Source organism: Meles meles, chromosome 4, assembly GCF_922984935.1.
Source record: "Meles meles chromosome 4, mMelMel3.1 paternal haplotype, whole genome shotgun sequence".
NCBI lineage: Eukaryota > Metazoa > Chordata > Mammalia > Carnivora > Mustelidae > Meles > Meles meles.
In genome coordinates this window covers 160,786,484-160,813,261 of record NC_060069.1, presented here as the reverse complement: position 1 = coordinate 160,813,261, position 26,778 = coordinate 160,786,484, and the positions used below count along the sequence as shown (strand labels likewise).

Here is a 26,778-nt window from a genome sequence, read left to right as displayed (position 1 = left end):
CCCCTTCTGCAGATGAGACCACTGAGGCACGGGGAACATTGGCTGACGTGCCCCAGGTCACAGGTCCCAAAGATCACGGGCTTAACCACGGCACTGTGCTGCCTACTGATGTTTGAGTACCTGCTGTGGGCACCTTTCCGCTGGTGTGAAGCCCAGAGCTTTCTCATCGGGAATGTGGTCTTATGGATGGAGGGTTTGGAAGGCTCTTTCTCGAAGCGTTCTTTGGTCATTCCAAGACAGCAGGGAGGGGCGGGGAGAAGCGCTTCACGCACGCTCAGGAGAGAGAGCGTGATGCCCGAATGGAGGCTTCCGTGCTGATGGTTTTTCTAGAAATTACTGCCAGCATCTGCCAACAACAGGACCTTCTCTTCATCACCGCCAACCTTGGAAACTGTCAAAAGAGCTAGTTCTGAGGGGCGCCTGGGTGGCTCAGTGGGTTAAGCCTTTGCCTTCGGCTCAGGTCATGATCTCAGGGTCCGGGGATCGAGCCCCGCATCGGGCTCTCTGCTCAGCAGGGAGCCTGCTTCCTCCTCTCTCTCTGCCTGCCTCTCTGCCTCCTTGTGATCTCTGTCTGTCAAATAAATAAACTCTTTAAAAAAAAAAGGGCTAGCTCTGAAATGTTTTCTTGTTTGGATTTGGGGTCGTACGTGAAGAAATGGGTGCGTGCGGCTGTGTTTTATGGAGTACTTTTCCCCTGTGAGTATTAGGAAGTGGGAGGTTCCGTGTGGCTTATTTAGCAAGGCAGGTGTGGCTTCCTCTGGTACTCAGCTCCGGGCCACCTGCTGCACCCCTCCCCCACCGGGGATCGTCTGCAGGAGTGAGTGAGGGGGCATCCCAGGGCCTGCTGTGGCTCACTGGACCCCCTCCTTAAATCCTCGCCCGATCGGGACCATACCCAACTCCATCCACATCTTTTGTGACCCGGATCCAGGGAGGTGCGGGCACCGGCTGCTCGTCACATGTGCGTCCTGTGGGGAAGAGGCGGGCGAAGGTGACGGCCAAGGTGAACGGGGAGCACTGCCCGTTGCCCCAGAAAGAGCTGACCCTCACCTAGAATGCCTTCTAGTTCTTTCTCCGTGTGTCTCCTAAAAACAACCGGCATCGCAATAACACAGTCTTATCGTTCTTTCTTCTAGGTCATCTTGAACGTCCGAAATCTTTGCCATTACCCGATGCTGCTGATAAAACCGGGATGGCTTTGAACTCAGTAAGTGGTTAATCATTACCTTGCCGGACTTTTCCCTGGTTCCTTTATTTCCGCCCTTCCGTTCCAAACTGTGTGCTGGGCTGCATTTTAAGAGCTGGCCGCAGGGAATGGGTGTCCTCGGGGGAAGCGGGTCGGGGCGCTGTCTCAGATGGGGATGTGGGGGCGGGTCAGGGTGCAGACACACAGCAGCTGTGCCCAGAGAGCACCCCAAGCGGTCGGGTGGGTGTGGGGGGTGTGCACTGCTCACTCTCTTCCTGCCCTGCAGCTGAGTTTCAGGGTGAGCTGTGGGGACAGCCAGGGGCAGGTGGGCGCTGGGAGGGAAGAACGGGGAAGAACGGGTACGTGAGGCATCACTGGCCAGCGGACCCCTGTGCTGCCCTGCGTCCCAGTAAACTGGAGGAGGCCGTGATTGAAATCGTACTGGGCTGACTGTCCCTCTCCCTGGACGCCCCCCACCCCGGCGCCCGAAACAACTCTGGAGACAAGCGCAGCATCTTCGTTCCCCGTTGTCTCTCTCTAGTTCACCTTCTGCCTGGGAATGCATGCGCACAGTACGGACCTGTGGTTAATAACCAGCATCTGCCGTGTCTTGTGTCGGGAAAATAGCCCTCCTGCTTTTCCCTCTTCAGCAGCTGCTGGTTTTTATTTCCACTGGATCCGTTTTAAGTTTCATATCCCTTGCAAGGGCTTCGCCGGGACAGCCCGCTGTGCCTGCCGCGACCTTCCTGGTGGGACAGCATGTTCTTAGATGCTTCCGATAGAGACCAAAACCATGTGCTGCCTTTTTTTTGGCCTTTGGTGCCCCTTTTAGATGAGAGATTACACTTTCTCTTTCTGTCCACCGCTTCGGTTCAGAGTTACAGTCTTTGGACTTGAAGGAGAGCATGGGTGAGTTATTAAGTGGAAGTTAACTCTGGCTCATTCCTGTATAGTCTTGCTTCCCTGGAGGCCCCACTTAAAATCAAGCATGGCGTTGCCTCGGCTCAGAACACCGGTCCTGTCTGAGCCCACGGTCAGCAAGAAGCAGGGGGAGAAATGAATGAGTGGGAAGAAGTTTGAAGGGCTCTCAGATGGGGGGGCACATGTGGCCTCCCCGTGTGGCCCCGCCAGAGGGCGATAAGGAGGGCAGAAGCAGGGAACACGCAGGCTGGCCAGCTGGGGGCCTGTGGGGGCAGCCAGAGGAGGCAGTATTTAAGCGGACAGAGGGCAAGGAGAAGGACATTCCAAGGCCATGGGTGGGGATGGCATAAAATAAAATCCGAGGCTCAGACAGTACCTTCCCTGTCCTGTGCGCAGAGACCCAGTGGCTCCCCGCAGAGGTGTGGTGCGGTGGGAGAAGGCTCATTGCAGCGGGACGGCATTCAGACTCTTTAACTGTCCCTCAGTAAACGGTGACAAGTGTCTTAAGGAAGGAGGAGGTAGAAAAGGAGCATTCAGAATAACGTGAGCAGGACGACTGTTCTGGTAAATTTCGTCCCTCTGTCACTCAGCGTTCCTCTCTGCAGAACGGGTCCACGAGTCAGGCCTGCACCGCAGTGGGGGTGGGGCCCAGTTTCCAGGAGGCCGGGAGTGGAGACCCTGGATGTCACTGCCCTCTCTATAATCTCCATCTCAGGGTTTGGGTGTGGACGCCTACTTGGGCTTCTACACATTCTTTTCTTTACATTTTTTTTTTTTTCACTCAATCTCAGTGTTGACAGTTTCCTTTCTCTTTATTTCAAAAAAAAAAAAGATCAGTAAACAAGCAAATACAAAAACCGTTGACAGTGAGTGGAAAATTCTGGTTAGTTCTTCGTCCAGGTGACTTCAGCATTTGGCCCGACGAGAATTGCAGCAGGTTTTCAGCTCCTTGTCCGCACACCACGGACGCAAGCCCAGCCTGGAGGGCGACCGAGCGTCTATATCACTCACCTTCTCTTTCATGGTTTAGGGGTCACCGCCGGGAGTTGGACCTTACTATGAAAACCATGGATACCAGCCCGAAAGCCTGTATCCCGCGCAGCCTGCCACGGTCCCCGGCGCCTACCCGGCGTATCCAGCCCCGTACTACCTGCCCGCCGTGCCCCAGTACACCCCCAGGGTGCTGACGCACGCTTCGACACCCGCCGTCCACACGCAGCCCAAGTCCCCATCGGGGACGGCGTGTACCGCAAGTAGGACCCTTTTTTGCATTTCATTCCTACAACAGAACCAGCATTGGGGTCCATCTTCCCCGGGGGCTCTGTCGCCGACTGTCCTCCCTCTGCTGGGGCTGGTCCCAGGCCCTTCCCGTCTCCCTCGCTGACACAACTGTCACTGCCCCTCTCGCCTCCTGCCCAGGGCCCTTGGAGAGCTGCCAGGCTGCAAAGCCCTTCCTTTACTTTCCTTAACTCTTCTGGCCCAGCTTGGCCCGTCCCACCCAGGGCGATCTCCCAAGCCGGGCCTCTCTGCCCTCTTCCTGCCTCCGCGGCTTGTCCGTGCGTCCTCCCAAATGAAGGGTGAGCTCCGATGCGGGAACCCCCAACCCACCCTTTCTCTGCGGTGCGGGTCCCTGGATACAGCAGGTCGCGCTGAAGATGCACAAGGGCTTCAGGCTCGGCAAATGAAGCGGCTGGTGTGGTTGGCACACCGGAGGATGTCTGCGCTTTAGGGGTCTCGGGGGCAGAGCGGAGCAGCCGTAGAGCAGGGTGAGGGCTCTGAGGACTGATCCCTTTCAATGCCACATGCTTCTCTCTAACTCTCTTCATCTCCTTCCTTCCCGCAGCCCTCCAGCTTTTTTTTTTTTTAAGATTTTACTTATTTATAAGAGAGAAGCAGATCCACGCTGAGCAGAGAGCCCCACGTGGGGCTTGATCCCAGGACCCCGGGATCACGATCTGAGCCACCCAGGCGCCCCTGCCCCTCCCAGCTTGTAGTGCGGGTCAGTGGAGCGTTGAGAACTGCCTGGTAGACTGGTACAGCTGCCAGCCGGTAGGAGTACGAGTGGCTAAACCAGCATCGTTTTTGCTGATGGAGTTTTCTGTTTGGCGAGCATGCGTGTGCCCAGGGCGTGCATCAGGAGGACCAGTAACGTGAACTTGCACGTGGCCCCCAGCACCTCATAAAGAATAGCGAGTCCTCAACACCCGTACTGCGGGAAGCCCCGGCGTGCCCTTCACCAGTGCTGTCGCCTATCATCCTGCCCCCGGCGGGGCTCTGCATCCCTCACTCTCCGAAAACGGCTCTTGGTCCTTTCTCTCCCCATCAACCTGTTTGTTCCCTCATCTCCTACCCCTCAGTCTCCCTCCTCCGCAGCCATCCCTTTCCTGTACGGTTCCTCTCTCATCAAGGAAATCCCCCTCTGTGCGTCGATGTCCTTCTGGTGGCGTTTGGGGGTGCTGGGGCCAGTGATCCGGCTCCCAGGGAACTCGGCGGTGTCTAGAGATCCCTTGTTTGCTATAACCGGGGAGAGGCCGGCACAGCACCTGCTGGGTGGGTGCCGGGGGTCCTGGGGACACCTGTGGTGCTGCAGCATGGCGTCCCAGAACTGAAACCACCCGGCCAAGGTGTCCGAGGTGCCGAGCCCCAGGAGCCCTGCTCTGAGGTCGCCATGGGGGTTGGCAGGAAGACCCCACAGAGGTATACTTGTCTCCCCCGGAAAAGAGGGCTTTGGTTAGAAACCAAGGGTCCCCTCTTGAGATTAGACATTCGGAGTTGAAGTTCATACTAGTCAGCGTCCAGCCCGGGCAGACAAGACGAGCCCACTTGCGTGACACCGACGTCACCATCCTGGTGATGGCAAGCATGGGACGGAAGTCTCAGTGCTTCACCCGGGACTTCATAAGGGAGGAACGCAAGCCTGCACGTGGGGTTCTGCATCATCAAACCGCCCTATGAACTCAAAAATTGCTTAGTGAGTTTATCTTGTTACTTTTTAAACTTTTTAAAAAAGATATTATCTAATTCGAGACAGAGAGAGTGAGCACAAGCAGGGAGAGCAGCAGGCGGCAGAGAGAGAAGAAGCAGGCTCCCCGCAGAGTAGGGAGCCCGACGCGGGGCTCGATCCTGGGACTCTGGGATCCTGACCTGAGCCGAAGGCAGACGTTTAACCAACTGAGCCGCCCAGACACCCCTTACCTTGCTATTTTGAAAACCATTTTATTGACTTGCATGTACATTTTATAAGTTTAAGGTTTGGCCTTGGACATATTTTTCTGAATGAATGGACTGTTTTTTTAGAGCCGTTTCCGGCTTACAGAAAATTGAGTGCTGGGTTCCCACACGCCCCTTCTTTCACCACCACGTTTGTCCCATCATCTTGCCTTAGCGTTGCCAAGCTTGTTGCAATTGATGAGCCGGTGTTGATACATTATTACTAACTAAAGTCCAGAAGTTCAGTGAGGATCACGCCCCTTCTGTATATTCTGTAGCTTTTGACCAAAGTATACTGGCGTGTCCATCATGACAGTGAAATACGGAATAGTTCCAGCGCCCTCGAAATCCCCTGTGCTCCGCCCATTCAGCCCCCCCGTGGCTCGCCAGCCATGGGCAGCCACTGATCTCCGTCTCCGTAGTTTGGGTTTTCTTTCCAGGATGCCGTTTGTTTGAAATCGTGCAGTATCTAGCTTTAGCAGAGCCTTGAGAGCGTTTTGCGCGTTACTTAGTAGCGCAAATCCAGAGGAACCCTTCAGGAGTGCAAGGGCCGTCTGGGGCCTCCCTGCTGTCGGTTTGCTCCAGCAACCATCCTAAAAGTTCCATGCTGTGTCCCTGTGCTCACACACCCTCAAGTCTGGGTTTCGGAGCACTGAAGGTCCACGGTCTGATGCAGATGGTTGGCCGAGGTCGTGTTAGGGCTGAGTCAACGAGAGACGGACTCGATGATGATGAGGGTACATGAGTCGTCTGTTGTCATTAAATGCAGTGGTGTTGCGTTTGCCGATTGGCCCCAAGTCAAGTCTGGGCTGACCAGACAACTGATTGCAAGATGCCTGTCCTTGAAAGGTAGCCTCGGGGGTTCCCCCTGCCTACGTGCTCCCCGTGAGAGCTGGGCAGATCGCTGTCTGCTCAATGAGATGTGCTGAAGACTTAATTTAATAGCTCTTTGCTCACTGCACGCGTTATCTTAATTGGATAAATGCCCAGGTCAGTCTATCTAGGGTCAAAGAACAAGAAAGCCCCCCCCCCCAAAGGAAGAAATCCTCCTTGGCTAATGAGTCACATTGGGCATCTGGAACTTCCCCTGTTGAGTTTACTCTGCCACTCCGCCCTGCCCTGCCCAGTCCAGCCCTGAGTTCTGATAACGTGGTTCAGTGGCACGTGGCTCTCTTCAGACCAGTGGCCTCTGCCTCCCCCGTGAACCTGTTAAGACTACAAATCTGTGCCTCCCCTTCCCCAGCGGACTCTTGAGTTCCTGGTGATGAGGGCCGGGAAACAGGTTAGCGGGCGCCACAGGTGAGTCCTAAGCCTGCTACTAGGGTTTGAGAATGTGGCAACAGGACGAAAGCCGTGGCTTTGAGCCCGAATGGATGTGTCTGCCCTAGTCCAACAGACTCTAGAGGCACAGATGGGTTCAGGGGGTGCCCGGCCTCCCCCACGCTCCGGGACACCGACCTGGGTGTCCTCCTGTAAACTGAGGGGGTGGGAGGGTCTGTGAATGCCTTCTCCGCTCCCTCCCCTCTGCCTCTACCCTGCTTCCTCTGAGGACTGCGCCTGCCGCCGGGCTCCAGTTGGGTGTGGTGTGTCTGACCCTTGATAATCGCTTTTGGCTTTGGCCAACAGTGACCTGTGGGTTTGTTTTGACTGGAGAGCCCTGGGGACTGTCTCCAAATGACTTCATTCTTGGCTGAGATGTGAGCCCAGTGCTCCTGCCTTGAACCAAAGGGTGGACGGATGTCAGCGGTCCCCAGTGGAACGTTTCACAGGGACGGGAACATTCTATTTCAGCCGTATCCAGAGAGGCAGCCCCTGGCCTCCTGTAGCTGTTGAGCATTTGAATTTCCATAACTACGAATGAATAAGTATTTCATAAATGTCACGAGAAGTACTTGAAGCGCAAACAGCCACACGTGGCTAGTGCCTGCGGATGGGACACGGGGCTCTGCGGCAGCCCTTCCCTAAACTGTCGTGGGTTAGGACGATTTATTCTGCTTTGAGCACTCTTGCCAGGGAGGTGATCTTTTGGGGACATTGCTTTTGTTTTCCTATGCTTGCCATCACCGAAACAAGGTATTTTCCCTCTTTCAGGCAATTTTTTACATGAATCATTTATTGGGCTATTCTAAGACCATTACTTTCTATTTTTTTTTTTTTTAATTTATTTCTTTACTTGAGAGAGAGCGTGGTGGGGAGCCCAGCGCAGGGCTCGATCTCACGACCCTGACTGAGATCATGACCTGAGCTGAAAGCAGGAGTGGGACGCTTCACCGACCCCACCACCCACAAAGCCATACTTTTTAACACTTACATAAATAAAGGTTACTTCATATCATGGCTTCTCCTTGGGAGATGTAAGATCTCCCCAGACAAATTCTTAAAACTTTAAGTCTCCTTTTTAAGTGTATGAGAAATTCCTGCTCGATGTGCCATCCTCTTTTAAAAGTAGCGGGTAAGATTTGAGTGGAACTTAAAGAAACTTTGTGACTCTGTCGTGTGCTCTCGCCCTTCCCCAGAGGCCAAGAAGGCGCTGTGCATCACCGTCTCCCTGGGGGCCGTCCTGGCGGGAGCCGCCGTGACCGCGGTTCTGCTCTGGAACTTCAGTAAGTGTCGGAGGGGAACCAAGCCTTTGCGGGGTGCCTGCTCTCGTGGGTGGCCCGCCAGCCTTCCTGAAGTTTCTCTCCCCCAGTCAGCTGTCTTCTCTTTCTTTTTGGTGATGGGGACACTTGAATAACTATTGTCATCTGACTGCATTGTTTGGGTTGTCCTGAGTCACTTTCATGTTTCCTACTGGTCTGTGGGCTGTTGGGCACTGACCCACTCCGACTGTATCCAGTGCTTTGGGCACTAGGCGTCGCCTGGCACTGGGGAGCACAGGCTCCCAGACTCGGGATTCAGCCACACCTGTCCCTGAATCTCGGTGGCCGCATCACCCAATTATGTGCTGGGACGTGACTGTCCTCTGCCACCTCGTGATCTACAGCCCGGCCTTTTCTGCCAGCCCTGGGCGGTGCGGACTCACGGCTTGGATGGAGCACAGAGGCTGTGTGGCAGAGGACATGAGGTGCTGTTCAAGTCCAAGGCCACGGTCCCCTCCCACTCACACCAGGGCCTCTGCTGCTGCTGACTGCCAGCCCTGCTTCTTTGCTGTTGATGGTGGCAAGGACACACCTGCTCCTTAGTGACACTGAGGGGGGAAAGGTTCTTCTCTCCTGTTGCTTGGGGCCCTGAGAGAGGTCGCCGGAACTCAGCTGTGTGCGTGAGGTGTTCTCGACGTCTCCGGCTGACTGGGTCTCCCTCCTGTCACTGTCAAGTGGAGAACAAATGCTCGGTGTCCGGGATAGAGTGCGGCTCGTCGGGAACCTGCATCAGCCCCTCTCACTGGTGCGACGGGGTCCTGCACTGCCCCAGCGGGGAGGACGAGAACCAGTGCGGTAAGTCGAGGCGCCGTGTGCACCCGGGGAGGCAGTCGCTCTGCCCTGGTGCCCGGACTGCGGCCCGTCTCGGGCACGATGCCGGAACCCTGTGTCCGGTGCGGCCACCCAGGGGGTCACTGACCCGCGACAGATACTCCAACCGCAGATGAGGGCCGAGGCTCAGACCGTGCGCTGCTGGCCCAGCCCCACACGGCGGTGGGAGGGGGTCGGGCTCCCAAGCGCAGAGTTGGGCTCTGTATTTTCAAGCCGCTCGCCTTCCGCATGGTGGGGATCTCTTGTCACAGAGAGGCACCCGGCTTTGGCCTTTTATTTTTTTCTGTTAATTGTTGGGAGGAATTTCAAGGACGGTGGAGTGGATGTTCTGGAAAAGTGTGCGTGTGGGGGTGTGGTGCCCGTACCCACGGACAGCCAGCCCCGGCATGACCCTGACCCTGGCCTGGCCCCTGCTGAAGGGACCGCCCGTGGGCTGTTTCCCTGTCGTGTGGGTGGGCGGACGTGGGGGAGCTGGCGTCATCGGCCACGCGTGTAGCTGACCTCTGCCCTGGCCTGCAGCTGGCTTCTTTCTCCTGATGACCCTGTAGTTTGTCCTCCTCTGGCAAAACGTGTGAGCCAGTCTCCCTGGCTGTGGGGCTGTGGCCGTGGCCATGACCGTGGCCCTGTGGTGCTGCGTCCCTACGTCCTGCTCCCTGCTGTGCCCTCTGACATGCTTACCGGAGAAGCTCTTGTTTTTAAATAAATTTCAGAGTCGCAGTCTGAGGGAGCACCGGACTCTGACGATCAGCTTTCCTCTCCTCCCTCAAGTTTGCCCCAAGTTCTCCCCTTCATTTAAGCACGGGGAGGGCCGTGGCGGGCCGGAATGTGGGTCCCGTGCCTTGTCCTGTGCCCGCCTGGGTGAGGACTGCTGCCCTGCACGTCCTCCCCACCCAGTCCCTGCACCTGTGGGGGGCACGCCGGGGGGAGTCCAGAGAGGAAGGTGGGCCCCGGTCCCAGCTCTGTGTGGCCCCTGGGGTCACCTGTGCCCGCGGTGGAGCCTCTCGGTCCTGCGAGCTGCTCCCATGTCTGGGGAGTGTCTGCACTTGGCAGTGACCCACTCGCGCCGTCGACTTAGAACAGCGTCTTGCCCGGGGCACCTGGGTGGCTCAGTGGGTTAAGCCGCTGCCTTCGGCTCAGGTCATGATCTCAGGGTCCTGGGATCGAGTCCCGCATCGGGCTCTCTGCTCAGCAGGGAGCCTGCTTCCCCCTCTCTCTCTCTCTGCCTGCCTCTCTGCCTACTTGTGATCTCTCTGTCAAATAAATAAATAAAATCTTTAAAAAAAAAAAAAAAAAAAAAAGAACAGCGTCTTGCCCGTGTGGCTGACGATGGGTTTGTCCCTATTCTCCTGAGCCGGGGGTGTCCGGGTTCTTGGAGCACGGTTCGGCTGTCCTGTGTGATGGCTTTTTTTGTCCTGTGTGATGTGATGTCCTGTGTGACGGCTTTCGGTGTTTTCACGTGTGGGCATGCGCGGGTGCGAGGACAGGCTCCAGCAGACCTGCTGTGTCCTGCAGACCCTCCCCGTCATCCCTCTCGTAACGGTTAAGTTGTGTTTTTTAAAACACTTTGAGTTCATGTCCTCAAGCACATCGGCATCAGGAAGTCCCAAAGGATATGCAGGGACAACTCCATGTCCCCCGCTGTGCTCACACACGCACACATGTGTACACACACATACGCACACGCGTGCCCGTTCACCAGCCAATCACGCTTCTTTCTCGGGCAACATACGCGTTTCTAGCTTCCCCTTCTGGAGAGTTTTTACGTGAAAAAGCTTATGTGTGTGTCTGTTTCCTACTGTCCTTCTTTCTCAGTGCCCAGTGCCCGGCTGACGGGCAGGTCTGGATGGCACAGATAACACATCCTGGGGACCATTTCTGTGCTCTGGTGTGTGGCTTCAGGGCCCTGGGAGTCCCCTCGTCTCCATGGACATGTGACGCGTGTTCCAGCCGTAGGAGCACGTCGGGCAGAGACACCCCCAGAAGACCCCCAGAAGACCGCCGGGTCAGTGCTGGCACGTGTGTCTTTTGATCGACCCACCTGAATGTGGGATTGTACGACTTCCACGTCGATTACTGGTAGAAAACGAGATCGATGCACACGGCATTGCGTGTGTATTCTGTATTGGATCAGAACACGCCTTTGACGGGCGTTTAATTTGTCCCCTCCCTGGAGCGGAAATTACTGTCACTGAAACATACGTCTTCTGACGCTAGAGCGTCACCCACCCCGGGAGAGCGTTCAAGTGCACGTGCGGAGCATTGCTTTCCTCAGAGCATACCTGTCCTCGAATGTGCATATGTGTATTGAATTATACGTATTGTTAGCCTTAGTTCGTGGCCTGCGCCCGTGTCCATGGTTTCTGGGACCATTTAGTGTCACAGGAGATACTGAAGAACGGCTCAGGGTGGCCCGGGGAGCGCGCTGTTTCGTACAGCGATTGGCTGGGAGATTGGCTGGGAGGGAGGACCTCAGGCGTCCTCACCACGGAGGAAGGTGACCGCTGTGTGAGGCGGTGGGCACGACTGCCCGCTGGATCGTGGAGCCCGCTTCACAGGGTGTGCGTGCCACCTCCAAACGCCGGGTCGTACCCCTCCAGCACATGTGATCGTCCTTGGTCAGTTACACCTCAGCAAAGCCCCCAAAATTCCTAAGACTGAAGAAAAGAATTTGAGCTTGAGACCATGTCCAGCTCTCTGGTGTATCAGCTGCCATGTTTCCCTAGTTAGCACTTTTTTTTTAAAGTTTTTGTGAGTGTGTGTGTGTTTTTAAGTTAATTTATTTATTGAGAGAGAGAGAGAGGGAGAGAGAGCATGAGTAGGGGGTCGGGGGAGAGGGAGAAGCAGGACCCCTGCTGAGCAGGGAGCCCAACGCGGGACTCGATCCCAGGATCCCAGGATCACGACCTAAGCCGAAGGCAGACGCTTCCCCGACGGTGCCCCTTCAGGTTTTCACGTAAATGCCAGCGAGTGAGCGCACAGTGGAATATTAGTTCCAGGTGTACCACGTAGTGATGGGACACTTGGCCCCCCCCCCCCGCCCCCGCAGTGATCGTCACAGGCTGCGTCCTCCTGTCTCCCCGTCACCTCTCCCTGTTAGCATTTGGTCACAGAGACCTGGGAGGGGAAAAAGCCTCTAAAACGACCACAGATCCAGAAGGCAATAATGTTTCCTTTGCTTTCTGCTGTGCTGCAGGGTCCGTTTTATTTTTAATTTTGGAATTATGCTTAATTCCAGTGACTTCTTGGAAAACCGAATGGACCTTACTTTCCAGCAGTGTTGAGTAGTGTAGAGGATCGAGCGATTGGTCCGGACTTCCCGGGTCCCCGCCCCGCACACAACCTCCCCCATATTTAACACCTTGCGTTGGTAGGAGGCTTTCATTTTAATGGATGAGCCCATGATTGATACATTCTTCTTGAGAGAGAACCGAGTTCTTAGTGCACGCTTGGGTTCGTTCTTCTTAAGAGAGAACCGAGTTCTTAGTGCATGCTTGGGTTCGTTCTTCTTAAGAGAGAACCGAGTTCTTAGTGCACGCTTGGGTTCGTTCTTCTTGAGAGAGAACCGAGTTCTTAGTGCATGCTTGGGTTCGTTCTTGGCGTGCGGACAAATGCATAATGTGTTTGCATCTGGACAGTGGGTTTGAATAAATGCCTCGTCACCGTCACGATATCGTACGGAGGATTTTCACTGCTCTGAAAACCGTCCACGCTCTGCCTCTCCACCCCTTCCTCCTCCAGCCTCCGGCGACCACTAATGGTTTTATTGTCTCCGTAATTGTGCCCTTTCCAGAGTGTCACCTGTTGGAAACCTATGCCTTGTAGCCTTTCGCTCGGACACTCGCTGTGATAGGCACTTAAGCTTCCTCCCTGGCTTTTCCTGGCTTGGTGGCTCTTTTCTTTGTAGCACACGGTCACAGTCTGTTGTCTGGCTGGAGCGCAGCGCATCTGTCCGCCCCTGGAGCACGCGGCTAGCTGGTCCGGGGTGTGTGGGGTCACTCACCCTAGAAGCATCGGGAAATGATCAGCCAGGGCTGCTGGCTTCACGGGGAGTGCGTGGAAGGTGTCGGTCAGGACGTGCAGTGAGCTGTGGCCCCAGACGGGCGGCGACAGGTCTGCAGTGACCAGTCCTCCTTTAACATTTGACATCCCATGTTTCTCGCCCCCAGACCTCAGAGAGCGGTTTCGCCCGCTTTTAGACTTTGCATGGCGTGGAACAGAGCGTTTCCCGGTGGGCCCTCTTTCACAGCCCCTTTCAGGGTCGTTTCTGTTAGTTCAGGACACCGGTCCGTCCTGCAGCCGCACGGGCTCCCGCTCTGTGGCTGTGCCCGCCTCCACGAGGCCGCTCACATGGGGAACGTTTTCGGGATCCTGGATGGTGGCAGAAGGCACCGGAATAAAGCGAGGCTTATGTTTTGTTTCTTTCAGCAAAAGAGCTGGGGTCGTTTGGGTCAGACGCTGCTGGATTAGAGGTGTAGAGCGTGCGTGAGGGCTCCGGGCACATCTTGGGGGGCGCCCCGCTGGGACCCGGGTTGTGGCGCACAAGGGGTCAGCTTGTTGTTGAAAAGGCTCGTTTAAAGGTCGTTTTTAAGAAACCCTTTACCTTATTCATTTATTTTTTTAAAATCAGCTGTATCAAGGTGTAATTCACATACCATAAAATTCATCCTTTACGATATACAATTTGGGGACGCCTGGGGGGCTCCATCTGTTAAGTGTCTGCCTTGGGCTCATGTCATGATCTCAGGGTCCTGGGGTCGAGTCCCACATCGGGTTCCCTGCACAGCAGGGAGCCTACTTCTCCCTCTACCTGCCTCTCCCCCTTGCTTGTACACATTCTCTCTCTCTCTCCTTCTCTCTGACAAATAAAGAAATAAAACCTTAAAAAAAAAAACGGATTATACAGATTGGTGGTTTTTACACGTCCACGTAAGTGCAGCCATCCCCGTGTCAGTTCTGGAATACTTTCGTCACCTGCTAGGGAAAGCTGAGGGACCCCCGCTTGTCCCTCCCCCCATCCCCAGCCCCGCCCCGCCCGGGGCCCCAAGCAGTGGCTCACTTTCCCTTTGTGGCTGTGGATTTCCTACTCCACGCAGTTCACAGAAACGGGGGCGAACGGGGGTGCACACGTGGCCGGTGCTTGGCTCTTTTCAGGCTGGGTGGCACCCCATGGTGGAGACGGACCGCACTTTGCCCGTTCCTCTGCTGGCGGTCCCTCAGGTCTCCCCGCTTCCGGCCGTTGGGATTAACGCCGCTGCCGAACATCTCGGGCGGGTCGTGGCCGAGCATTCCGTTCTGTGGGGTACAGAGCACGTGGGAGCTGAGAAGGGATTGACTGGGGACGCCCCCCCGGGTGTGGTCCGTGCCTGGGAAACAGGGACCTGGTGCGGCCCCCTCTGAGCTTTTGTGTGGAGGGCTGGGGGCTCGAGGGTGACGGACGGCCTCCCGGAACTCACAGAGCCTCTCCCCCGCTGCAGTTCGCCTCTACGGCCCGAACTTCATCCTGCAGGTGTACTCGGCCCAGAGGAAGTCCTGGCACCCCGTGTGTCAGGACGACTGGAGCGACAGCTACGGGAGGGCCGCCTGCCAAGACATGGGCTACCGGTGAGTGTGGCCCCGGCTGCAGAAACCCGGGAAGGATCCTCTCCGTCCCTCCCTGGACGTCCGGGCACCCCAATGCTAGGACAGTGGTCTCCTGACCAGGGCTGGCTGGGGAAACCAGCGGGTGACCACTGTATCCCCCCTTCCCCTGCCACCTTCCTGCATCTAGTGACCAAGATTCACTGCCACCCGTTACTCGGGGATGCCCTGTGCCGCGGTCACCAAGATCCAGGGTGCTAGCTGAGGGTCCTGGTGGCTCTTTTGTCCAGGAGCCTCTAGGCAGAGTTGAAGCCTTAACCTCCCCAGCGGTCGTGGGTGGGATCTGGGTGGAGATGGGCAGGGGCGGGGGTCCCTGGGGAAGGTCAGAGGGAAGATATCGTCCTTGACCTTCACTGTGTGCACGCTTGGGGGAGGCACGGAAGCCTTTGAACGGGAGACACGTGACATCAGATTTCTATGGAAGAGAATTCAGCCCCGCGGGGGCCACGGGGAGGGTGAGAGAGGCAGGAGGGCCCTTCCCAGGGGTTCCCGGCGGCTCAGCAGAGCATCCCCCGGAGGGCATGGACCCGGGGGGCAGGGCTGGGCCGGGTTACCTTAATGTCACCACCTCTTCCCTGGAGTGTCCCCCTATGACCCCTGTGCAGTCCTAGGGGCTTCGCCAGAGGCCGGTTTTCAAAATTAGTGAGGTCCCCCTCACAGTTCAGGACCTGATGGGATCGTACACTGGGTGGGTTTCAGTCTCTGTCCATTTCCTCAAGTTCATGTGCTCACAGTTCTGTCCCCGTGGTTTCTTCATCCTGACCCTGGAGCTCCCTGATCCTGGCCTGAGGAAAAGGCCGGCGGAGAGCTTTTACCTGACACTCCCGGTTGTTGCCGGGGCGGTGGGCGGGACGGTTCTAACCCAAGGTCACTTGACTTGAACTTGGGGTTTTGTTTTCCAAAGGGCCGTCGGTGTTTCTCTTAGTGGAGCCCCATGCAGGAGAAGTCTGATGACCGGCACAGGACTCGGGGCTGCTTATCAGGAAGCCATTGTTTTGATGAACGTCTTCTGCCTCTTTTAGGAATAGTTTTTATTCCAGCCGAGGGATCGTGGATGATAGCGGAGCCTCAAGCTTTATGAAGCTGAACACAAGTGCGGGCAACACGGACCTCTACAAGAAGCTGTACCACAGGTACGGGGCGGCGTCTCGCCCTCTGAGAAGATGGGAAACGAGCGACTGGGAGACTCCACGGGGAGTCAGAGCCGAGGCTGCTTTCCCTGAGCCGGAATTCCGGGTGTCGCTGCGTTTCTCGTTGGCGGGAGATGGGGCTTGTAAGCGGGGCTGTTTGCTCTGGGTTCATTTTTGGGAAGCAGCTAAGGGATTATTTCCTGTTGTTGGTGCCCTTGATGGCATCGGATAACGTCGTAAAATGGAGTCCTCCTTACCGCTTTTCTTTTCTTTTTTTAAAAAGATTTTATTTATTTAGTTGAATGAGAGTGAATGAGCATAAGCAAGAGGGGAAAGGTTGGGGGGAAGACTCCCCACAGAGCAGGGAGCCCCACACAGGGCTCGATCCCAGGACCCTGAGATCATGACCTGAGCCAGAGGCAGACGTTTCACCAACAGAGCCCCCCAGGCGCCCCCTTACAGCTTTTCTTTACTCCCTGGACATTAGAGACGTACATGCTATGTGCAGGGTGTGTGTCCAGAGAAAGCCTCAGGGTCGCAGCCAGGGGGACCAACTGAGCGCACTTTGCGCGGGTGTTTGCCAGTTTCAGTCCAGACGTCTTGCTTCCCGGAGATCCCGTCAGTGTCCTGCCGTCTTCCCGGGATCATCGTTATTACCTGAATGTTCTCTAATGCAAAAGTCACACAGTGTCCTCCTTTGCGTGTAAGCCTCGGTCCGCTCCCAGGTCCCTATCGCTCATCCGCAGGTGGCCAGCCAAGCCGTCTCCTCCCTGTCGGCCAGCTGCCAGGGGCTGCCCTCGACTCGGGAGGGTGAAGTAACCATGCCGCCCCTCCTTTCCTCTGAGTGGGAGGCTGGCAGCCGTTTGCATTCCTGGTGGCTGCTGACCGCAGTGGCTAGGGGGCTGACTTCCGCCCCCTAGCCGCCCAGCCTGGCTGTCCCCAGGAATGTGACAGGGTGAGCCCGGGAGGAGGGCTGTGCCGGCCAGGTGCAGGCATCAAAACAGCAGGGCTGTATTGTGCTAAGCACAGCTGCCGGGGCTCTTCGTAAACACTGGGTGTCTCCGTTCTTCTGCGGAGACGTCTCTGTGGCTTGGGGTCTGAGCGGGGACAGAAGGCTGCCTCTCGGCCACGAGAGCCCTGGGAGCTCACGAGGTGGCCGCCAGGTTGGCATGGGGTGTCCCGTACATGTGGGGGGGTGGAAGGCACCTTCCTTTGCATTGATAGCCGGGTCGCAGGCTCCCACTGGGGTCGCCCGAGGGGCCGCGCGCTGCACCTCCACGGAGAGGACGGTCGGCTTCGTGATTCGTGGAAAACATCTCTTCATGGGAACGTGGCTTCTCTCGGGGTGGTTAAGCCCCACAGCCCAACACCAGCAGGACCCGCAGTGTCCGTGGAAGCACGGGGCCCTCGGTGTGGGGGTGGCCGAGGGGACTTTGTACGTCGGACTTGGGCCTGTGTTGGATCATTTTGGGGAGGTTCCAGGAAGCAGGGCTTGGCTCTGGACCGGGTGCGGCTAGGAAGCGAGGGTGATTTTGTGATTGGAATCTCAGCCCTGCTTCTGGAAGGGGGCGGGCATGAAGCCTGGCTGCGGTGCGATTGGCAAATGGGTGCCATCCCTCCTGGTGGCCAGCAGAGGGGGCTGTCGGTGACCGTGTGTCTGGGACACAGTTCGTATCACTGCGTATTCATTTATCTTTCGACTGTAGCTTCAAACACTTCCTTCCCAAACGAGTAACTTTTCTCTGGCTCCCGGGCCAGTGATCGGCTGCCTTTGCTTTCCGTGCGGTTGTAAAGCAGGAACCTGGAACTTTCCGGATGGCTTCCGGACAAAACCAGGGGGTGACTTCGAGTCCTGGGAATGAAAGTCGTAGCCATGGTTCTGGGTGCCACTCTGACGTGGTACGCTTCTCATCCCACTCTACAGATGGGGAAACTGAGGCACGGGGGGGTGATGTAGCCTGCCCAGAGGCACACAGTGGAGACTTGAAACCCGGGCTTTGACTCAGGGTCTGCTCTGGGCTGGTGTCCCCCATGTACATCTGCTCTCCTTATCCGGGTCTGCGATCGTGGGCCCTTCCACACCTGGGGAGGCTGGGCAGTGAGAACATTGGAAGAAAATGTTTATTTCTAAGTATTTTGAGAGTCGAGCATCTGAGTGACCCGAGTGTCCCCTCTCCTTCTGCAGTGACACCTGCGCCTCGAAAACAGTGGTTTCTTTGCGTTGTATAGGTAAGTGATTCTCGCTTACCCCTTCTTTTTTTCTAAACCGGGAACACGCTGTAGGTTCAGAAACGCCTCCCTGGTGTCTGGGGAGGTGGGGGGATGGGCTGGGATGTGCCTGGAAGCCTTGTGCCCTGCCTGCACCCCGGCTCCCTGCAAGGAACACCTTCCTGGGATGACGGTGTGCTAGGGTGCCTTCAGCCTCGGGTCCAGAACAGCCGTCCCCTGAGGACAGGCAGTCTCGGGAAGCTGACGGGCCCCCCTCTCCGGCCGTTCCCAGGTGGGGCTGGAGGCCGTGGCTCTTTCATCTCTGGGTTGGGATTACTTACAGTTTCCAAATCGTCAGTGTGGGAGGCGCTGTCCCTGTGCTCCCCTCTCTGGGGTGGCCCAGCCCTGTTTCCCAATGGGGTACTGGTTCCAAAGCTCGGCTTTTCAAGAGGTGAATCCAGTAGTCACTCGGGGGGGCTGAGTGACCCCGCAGTCCCGGCCGCTGCTTCCCAGCTGGGCTCAGCTCAAGCTTCTTCAGGCCCTAAGAGAGTGTAGTGCCTGCCCCATCCTCCAGCCCTCGCCATCCACCTCGTGGGGCATGGGACCCCCACGCTCGAGAGTTTGCAGGTGCAATGGGGGATGCTGACGGAAGCCCAGCTCCTCTATGCTGTCGGGGATGGGGACAGGCCAGGGGACTGGAGGGGGTCGGAGATTGATCCAGGGAAGCCCCTGGGTCTTCAGCACCGCCTTCCAGCCTCCCTTTCTCCTTTGGTCCTGGTCCACCGTGAACTTCTCCCTGTGCTTCCGAGGCCCCTGCACCACCTGCCCCCTCCCATTAGGAGGCTCCGTCTTGTAAAGTGGGCCTTTTCCCCACTGGTGGTCCCGAGTTTCCACAAAGGAAGTCTCCCTTTCTGGCAAGGAACTTGGTGCAATTGGCACCAGGCCAGGCAAGGCCCTGAGGGTTCACACTCCCTGTCCTCCCTCCCTCCTCCTCCCTCCTCCCTCTCCCACTCCCCTCTTCCTCCTCTCTTCCTCTTCGCGCCCTCATTCTCTCTTCCTCTCCTCCCTACTCCTCCCTCCTCCCTCTCCCACTCCTCTCTTCCTCTTCGCGCCCTCATTCTCTCTTCCTCTCCTCCCTACTCCTCCCTCCTCCCTCCTCCCCTCCTCCCCTCCTCCTCCCTCTCCCACTCCCTCTTTCTCCCTCTCCTTCGTCCTCCTCCCTCCTTCCCACCCTCCTTTGCTTTGTTAGAAACCTTGGGGCCTCTGAACATTCAAGCAGGCCCAGGCCCCTTGTTATGACCCCCCACCTGGCTGTGCAGGAGACCGGACAGGATCAGGGCCAGAGGAAGGGCGGCATCGAAGGCCGCAGAAGCTTCCCCGGGGTCGGGGGGGTGTGTCTGGGGAGCGTCTAGGACACACTCTGTCGAATTCAGACCCAAATGAAGGGACTGAGGGGCAGTGCAGTGGCCCAGCAGTCTGGCAGGAGACGTGGGTGGAGCCGGCGGGGGGCGGCCCCGCTGGTGCCCACCGCACGGTGCTTGTCGCTTTCAGAGTGCGGGGTCACGGGGAAGACGATGCGTCAGAGCCGGATCGTGGGCGGCAGCAGCGCGTCCCCGGGGGACTGGCCCTGGCAGGTCAGCCTGCATGTGCAGGGCACCCACGTCTGCGGGGGCTCCATCATCACCCCCGAGTGGATCGTGACGGCCGCCCACTGTGTGGAGGAGTAAGTCCATGGGGTGAGGGGGTCTCGGGCGTGGCTCAGGGCCGGGGCACCCCTGCAAGCTCTGATTTCTTTGCCTGTACATGGGGCACAGCACCCGCTTCGTGAGGCCGCTGGAGGGTCCAGTGGGCTCGTGCGTGGGCAGCGGAAGCCAAGCCCATCCCCCATCCCCCATCCCCCAGCTGTTGTGTGCGGGCTCCCCAGCATGCTGGGCTCTGGGCGGGCTGCTGTGGGGGGTGCTGGGGGCAAGACCCCTTCCAGCCTGCGTCCTAGCTGAGTCCTTGGGATGCCTGGTCTCTCCTGGATGCTCGTCCTCAAGACGGCACATTGGAGGAGCTCAGTTGCTCTGCCCTGGGCCCCACGGTTAGGCAGCCTTGGGGACGGCGTTGCCCACGCAGATGGGTAGGGAGCGGGGAGGGCGGCCACCATGTACAGTGTTGGCCTTTTCCTTTAAACAAAAGAGTTTTTTTGGTCACATCCCTATTTGGGAGGAAAGTTCATGCAGCAGATCTGTTCTGAGTCAGAATGAGCTTGTGCCCGGCTTGGGTCCCGGCCCTGCCATCTCCCCGCCGTGTGGCCTCGGCCCTTCCCACAAGGTGTCTGACCACAGTGTCCCCTCTGCACCCCTGTGGGACGGGTGAGCCTGCTCCTCCCAGGGGCTGTGGGGAGGGTGGACGGAGCGAGGTTTCCCTCCTTCCCTCCTTCCTCCTCCTTCCTCCTGCTGACGGCTCCCGGGATCCGGGATTCTCTTCAAGGGAAACCCCTCGATAAGGCTAATGCCCAGATGGCTGTTAGACCTAGAGTCTAGACATTGGTGCACATTTATTAAGCACCTACTGTATGCCAGAAGATGCCCTACCACATAAAGGTAGGTGAGACCCTGTCCTGCCAGAAATGAGGTGTGAAACTTCATTTTCAGAGGCACCGGGCCCAAGAGGAAGTGTTCTTAGAACATGGAGGGTTTGCAGGCTGGCGGGGAGCACAGGAGGGAGGAGCTCATGGCGACATAGAGGGGAGGGGCTGGGGGATGGGAGAGCCGGGGATGACCTTGCCAGCCTCCCATGTAGCTTCTAGCGGGTCGTACCCCTCTGGGACGCCTGGCTCCTGCGTGTGACTTCTGGAGTTACCAGGTGAGTGTTTTGTGTTCATGCTGCCGAGACACTGAGTGGCGTTGGGCTCTGTCCTCCAGACCCCTGAACAACGCCCGCTACTGGACGGTCTTCGTGGGCATCCTGAGACAGTCTTTCATGTTCTACGGACACGGATTCCGCGTGGGGAAAGTGATTTCCCATCCCAGTTACGACTCCAAGACCAAGAACAATGACATCGCTCTAATGAAGTTGCAGACACCTCTGACTTTCAACGGTACGTCCCCGTGTCCCTGGGGCTCAGGGCTCGCGCCCCACTTGCGCCGCATCTTAAGGACAGAGGAGGATGGGAACGAACCCCAGGCTGTGCTGACCAACCAGAGGGAGGGGTGCGGAGGGCTGGCTTGGGGGCGTCCTGCCCCTTACAGAGCGATGAGTTCATCAACACACGGAAGTCCGAAAGGTGCTCCAGTCACAGCCCCGTGGACTTTTGGGGTTGGCCGCTTCCGGTTGCGGGGTCGTCCTGTGCGGGGTGGGACATGGAGCGGGAGCCCTGGCGTCCACCCTCAGAGGCCAGCAGCGCCTTTCCGCTGTGACAACAGTGTGTCCCGTCGCTGCGACACATCCTCGGGGCAACATCGCCTGTAGTTGAGAACTGCTGGTCTAACGTTTGTCAGTACTTTCGTTTTCACGTGGTCCCCGAAAAAAAGACACTTCACAGTTTACAACAGTAAAAAACATGCAGGGTTTCCCTTGGCTTCGCGTTGGGTGGTTCCAGTCTGTGCAAGGGTCCCCGCGGAATGTTCCAGCCCGTGCAAGGGTCCCCGCGGAATGTTCAGCCCATGCAAGGGTCCCCGCGGAATGTTCCAGCCCGTGCAAGGGTCCCTGCGGCACGTTCCAGCCCGTGCAAGGGCATGTTCCAGCCGGCTTGGGCACAGACGAGGCAGAGCCTTGTCCCTGCCCTCGAGGCGTTTGGATTGAAGTTGGGATACGGTTTAGACCCAGACGGAGCTGCTCTGTGGGGGTGGTGTCCGGCGGGGGCCTCCAGGGTGCAGCTGGGAGCGCCCCGAATGTGAGCGTTTCGAGGCAGCAATCCCGTTGGCAAGTAGCGTAGCTCCAGAGAAGGGAGCTCCCCGCCTGTAGGAAGGAGGGGTGCAGGGACGGGAAGCAAGAGTGCCAGGACACGTCGGAACCTGGAATTTTCCGTGAGCGACGGCGCTACCGGGCCCCGCCGCGCCCAGGTGGGGAAGGTCCAGGTGAAGACGGTCGCGGGAAGCCTTCCGTTAGACCAGACCCGCTCACCGTGTTTTCTCTTCCCGGAACAGACAAAGTGAAACCGGTGTGTCTGCCCAACCCGGGCCTGATGCTGGAGCCGAACCAGTCCTGCTGGATTTCCGGGTGGGGGGCCACCTACGAGAAAGGTGAGGTCCCCTGGGACACAGCATGCGGTTTGGCAGTGGGAGGTCTGGGTTTTAATCCGGTTCTACTACCTCACCTTGCGAGCGCTTAGCGGCACGAGGAGGCTTCTTCCGTCCGGTTCGCAGCCTTCCGAGCGGTGTGTGCTGCGCATACGCGCCGCCTCTAAAGCAAGCTAGAAAGTGCCAGGCGGGGCAGCGAGGGGGGCATGTCGGGGAGGGCAGGCCGGCCGGACACCCAGGCGTCTGGTGTGGACACGGATACCGCGGGTGAGCCTACGGTTGTATGCTCGGCTTCGCGGTGGCCAAGACGATGGGAAAATCAGCACGGATTTGCGGGGCGCCTCCCACGGGCTGGGAGCACGGACTGGGAGCGCAGCCCAGAACCAAACAGGACAGATACTGTCCGCATTTTCTCGCGGGTGTCTGGGGGCAGAATGTGGCCAGGCAGGAAGCAGGTAATGGAATTAGGGCTTTCAAACGGCAGGAAGTTGTGACAGCAAGGGCCTGGCTGCTTTGAAGAGGTGGTCGGGGAAGGCTTCTTGGAAGAGGCAACGTTGGGGCTGAGATCCGAATGACCAGGCTGTGGCTGGGGCGCGCTGAGCGGGGCTGAAGGTGTGGGCTGTGCGGGTCCTCACGGGCTACGGGGGCTTTTACTCTGCGTGACAGGGGAAGCCATCGGGAGGTTTTAAGGAGAAGAACAGGGGCCCGGGGGTGGCTCATTCGGTTCAGCATCTGACTTCTGGTTTCGGCCCGGGTCATGATCTCAGGGTCTTGAGATCAAGCTCGGCCTCAGGCTTCATGCTCAGAGGAGTGTAACCGAGGATTCTCTCTCCTCCTGCTCGCACACGTGCTTTTTCTCTCAAATAAATCTTACTTTGGAAAAAGGACAATGACATCATCTGGTGGCCCTCTGGCGAGTGCAAAGGATGCAGGCAGGAGTGGGGCTGAACCCCAGTGTGGGGAAGCGTGGCGTGGTCCTGCCTGACCAGTTGGCAGCTCAGCCGTGGGCGGCGGGCTGGAGTGGGGGGACACCAGTGCACGTGTGGGAAGGAACCACCGTCTTGCTGATGGAGCCGGCCGCACTGAGCACACAGCGCCCGCAATGAGGCTGACCCCGCGTCCCGGGACAAGGCTTGGGAGGAGCAGGGAGGGCAGGAAGGGGCGGGCCCATCGGTGTCCTGTTGCTGGGGAGGGGGGCTCCGCGGCAGCTCGTGCGGTCCTTCCTCTCAGGGAAGACCTCGGACGAGCTGAACGCGGTCATGGTGCCCCTCATCGAGCCCTGGCGATGCAACAGCAAGTACGTCTACAACAGCCTGGTCACGCCGGCCATGATCTGCGCGGGCTACCTGCAGGGAGGCACCGACTCCTGCCAGGTGAGCGAGCGCGTGGGCATTGCGGGGGGGGGGGGGGGTCTGTGCTCCTGCACCCAAGCCCGCTCTGGGCGGCCGTGGCCGTGGCCATGCGCAGCGCTGACGCTGGGGACGCACGTGCTGGCCCCCCCACCCCGCTTGCGCCCCGGGGGTTTATTTTGTCAACTCGTGGCGAGGGCAGAAGTAAGTTTCTGAACTATTTAAAAGTACAGTCAGCAGTTTACTGGGTGACTCCTGCCTGGTGCCGACTAAAACTCGTTACCGGCACATAGACCCTGCAGATTATAGTGCTGTCCCTTCTCGGAAAGCCCCGAAACGCTCACCCCAACACGTGACTCCCACGGGGCGCCCACCCCGACCCCTGCCCTCGGCACGTGGCCCCTTGTGTGCGCGGGTTGTGGTCTGAACTTCTGCCCTTGCTGCGTCCCCCAGGGTGACAGCGGAGGTCCCCTGGTCACTTTGAAGAGCCACATCTGGTGGCTGATCGGGGACACGAGCTGGGGATCCGGCTGCGCCAAAGCTAACAGGCCAGGCGTGTACGGAAACATGACGGTGTTTACGGACTGGATTTACCGACAAATGAGGGTAATTTTCCTATCTCTCTCTTCCCCGAGGGCTCCTAGTCTGGTGTCAGGGCCCCGAAGTCTGTGGGGTGTGGGTGTGCAGTCCGCATCGCTTGCTGCAAAGATCCGGGAGCCTTTCCGAGTCCAGAGCCCGCTGTCCCCTTGCTGTCCTGTGCCCTGCGGACCACACCTCCTCGGTCTGGCTCAGCCAGGTCTGCTCCCCAGCACCCCTAGACTCCTCATACCCAACTGCGGGGACAGCCAGAGAGCCGAGCGAGCCAGATTTCTGTGCCCTGGTCTGGGGGAGCAGCCGGAGTTCCCAGGTATAAGGAAAGGTGGTGATGAGCAGAATTGGGGTACAGCTTCCCTGGGAGCCCAGAGCAGGACCCACAAATACAGAAAGTTGAAAGTTTCCTGAATCAGTCCAGAGGGGTGATCGCCCAACTCCTTGACCTTCGTGCCGCAGGAGAGAGAAATACCTGTTGGTCCCACTCACTTGCTCGTTTGGTTAGAAGTCAGTCTAGCAGGGAAAAAAAAAAAAAAAACCAATTGGCTACCTTTTTTATGGCTGAAGAAAATAACATCATTTCTTTCTTCCACTTTGAACAGGCAAACAGCTAATCCATGTGCCTGGGTCCTTGGCACTGTCCGTGAGAAAGTGAAGGGGCTGGTTCTTCATTCCCCGGGCATCGTGTATTTCTAGAAATGATTGGAAGGTCCTTTCATTGTTATTAAATAGTGGTTTTGTCTGTCTTTGGCGCTCTCCACAGTTCTGCGCAGGTCACAGGCCCTTGCTCCCTGACCTCTCATCTGAAAGGGGTGACCGGGCCCAGCTGGGTGTGGGCACTTAGGGCCAGCGCAGAACAGTGGGTGGGAGGCTGCCCTGTTGGGATCTTCCTTCCGAACCCACTGCGGGGACCACTTCTGGATGCACCTGGGGCCAGTGCCTTCTCAGAGCTGCCGGATGGTGGCTGGAAACCAGGGGACCAGCCCTTCATGGCTGAAGACAAGATTGCTCCTGCTCGCGAGGGCAAGAGCGTAGACTGAGCCCTCGGAACAAGGAAAGCCATTGCAAACACGTCCCCCCCTGAGCACGGCTGGGGGCACCCCCGAGGGAGACCTAGCCTCACTCCCCACCCCCTCTTCATTGGAGAATGTGGGGTCCATGCTGACCCTCTGGAGCCTGCTAATCACATGCAAATCGAGGTCACCCCAGGGGAAATCAGGGATGCGTGATTGAAGATACACTGTTGCATGTCAAGTTTCTACGCGTTACTACCTCAGTGCTCCCGGAGTCTTGGCCCACGCCTCGGAAGTAGTTGCTGCGTCTGGCTCTTGGAAATGATCGTCCTCGCAAGTGCAGACAGCGGCCAACTCGAGCTGCTCAGCAGAGCGTTCCGCACGCAGTGCTGAGCAGCAGTGCCCGGGCCAGCAGCGAAGAAGAGGAAGGGGCGTTCCGGCCTCCCCGAGGCCCCTGCCTGCCCTTCAGGCTTCCCAGGGAGGGAAGGGCCGTGGTTTGCCGAGTGGGGGGCGTCGGGGCTCTTGGTTGTGAGTACTGCTTTCCCAAGGCTCTGCCTTCGCTCAGGCCTGCTGGTTGCCCAGAAGAGAAGGAAGGATTCTACCGCTGGGGCTTCACCTTGAAGCAGAAGGTCGTGGGGCCCCATTCCGGGGATCTGCGTGCCTCCTGGGCGGCAGCATCTCGGGGGGCCTTCCTAATCCTCCGTACCCCGCCTGCTCCCCAAGCCAGGTGTTCAAAAGCACTATCGTGGTGAGAACGTGTTCCTTCCTTAACCTCTTTTTCTGTGACCACTGTTTGTCTTCCTTTGTATCTTTTTTTGTTTTGTATCTTTATTTTAAACTGTAAATTCAGTTGTGAAATATTGTACAAATAAATTATGCATTTTTTTTTCCAAATGTTTATTGAATCTTTGGAGATCTGGGTGGTGCACAGAACCGGTTTGCCTCTCCTTGGAGGACAGCGATGCTGGGTAGGTGTTGCACCGCGGAGCAGGGGTGATGGGGGCTGGTCTGAGGTAGGAGGTGAGGCAGGGGGTGTGGGCAGATGTGGGCTAATGGTTGGTCCCGTCTGCCCTCAGGGCTGGCCTGTCGGAGGTGACCCACGGTATCTCTTGCCTGGGCATCACCCATGGCTCGAGCTTCCCCCAGACTCAGGCCCTGAGACCCAGCTCTCTTATCCAGACCTCTCTGCTCATTATCCCACACATCCCTCTGCAGGGCCAGCCTGTCCAAAAATGCATTCAGCGTCTTGTCCCCTACAGCTGTCTTCCCGAAGTCCCTTTCAGTTCTTGGGGACAATGCTACCTCCTCAGCTCTCCTGGACGCCAGCCCCATGGAGTTGGGGACTGAGCCAGAGAGAGAGACTGGACGAGTTTTTTCTCCGCCCGAGAACAGAAATGCATTCGGATCCTTTGCGTTGCGCAAATCCTGTGGGTCCTACATACATGACAGGTGACTGTTCATTATATCAAGATGTGTTAAAATTATAAAAAAAGTATTAAAAAGTAAAGCAGGCCTTTTTGTTAGGCAACACGCTTAAATACAGCTGAGTCTTAGTCATGGTAATCACGTATCAGAAAACCAGGAGGAAAATTTTTTAAAACTTTTACCCTTTTCTTTTTTAACGTTTTTTGACTAGTTCATCTAAATATATATATTTTTTCTTTCTTTTTTATATTTTTTTATTTGTTTTATTTTTTAAATTTTTTTCGTTTTTTTTTTTTTCTTCTTTTTTTTTCCAGAACCTGTTTTTATCCCCTTTCTCCCCCCCACAATTTGGGGTCTCTTCTGATTTGGTTACAGCGCATTTTTCTGGGGTCTTTGCCACCCTTTTAGTACT

General features: G+C 57.3%; 1 protein-coding gene across 3 annotated transcripts in view; it reads left to right on the top strand.

Moving 5' to 3' along the window:
• TMPRSS2 (transmembrane serine protease 2) overlaps window positions 1-25,835 on the top strand; it is a 33,200-nt gene extending 7,365 nt beyond the window's left edge. For all 3 annotated transcript variants that reach the window (XM_046001793.1, XM_046001794.1, XM_046001792.1), the window contains exons 2-14: window positions 1,137-1,207; window positions 3,138-3,360; window positions 7,834-7,920; window positions 8,632-8,751; window positions 14,262-14,388; window positions 15,447-15,557; window positions 17,740-17,783; window positions 19,314-19,485; window positions 20,672-20,847; window positions 21,896-21,991; window positions 23,219-23,361; window positions 23,791-23,943; window positions 24,531-25,835. In XM_046001793.1, coding sequence (XP_045857749.1) covers window positions 1,193-1,207; window positions 3,138-3,360; window positions 7,834-7,920; window positions 8,632-8,751; window positions 14,262-14,388; window positions 15,447-15,557; window positions 17,740-17,783; window positions 19,314-19,485; window positions 20,672-20,847; window positions 21,896-21,991; window positions 23,219-23,361; window positions 23,791-23,943; window positions 24,531-24,542 — 1,479 coding nt within the window. In that variant the 5' untranslated portion in view covers window positions 1,137-1,192 and the 3' untranslated portion in view covers window positions 24,543-25,835. The remainder of the gene's footprint in view (window positions 1-1,136; window positions 1,208-3,137; window positions 3,361-7,833; window positions 7,921-8,631; window positions 8,752-14,261; window positions 14,389-15,446; window positions 15,558-17,739; window positions 17,784-19,313; window positions 19,486-20,671; window positions 20,848-21,895; window positions 21,992-23,218; window positions 23,362-23,790; window positions 23,944-24,530) is intronic.
• Window positions 25,836-26,778: the final 943 nt, after the last annotated feature.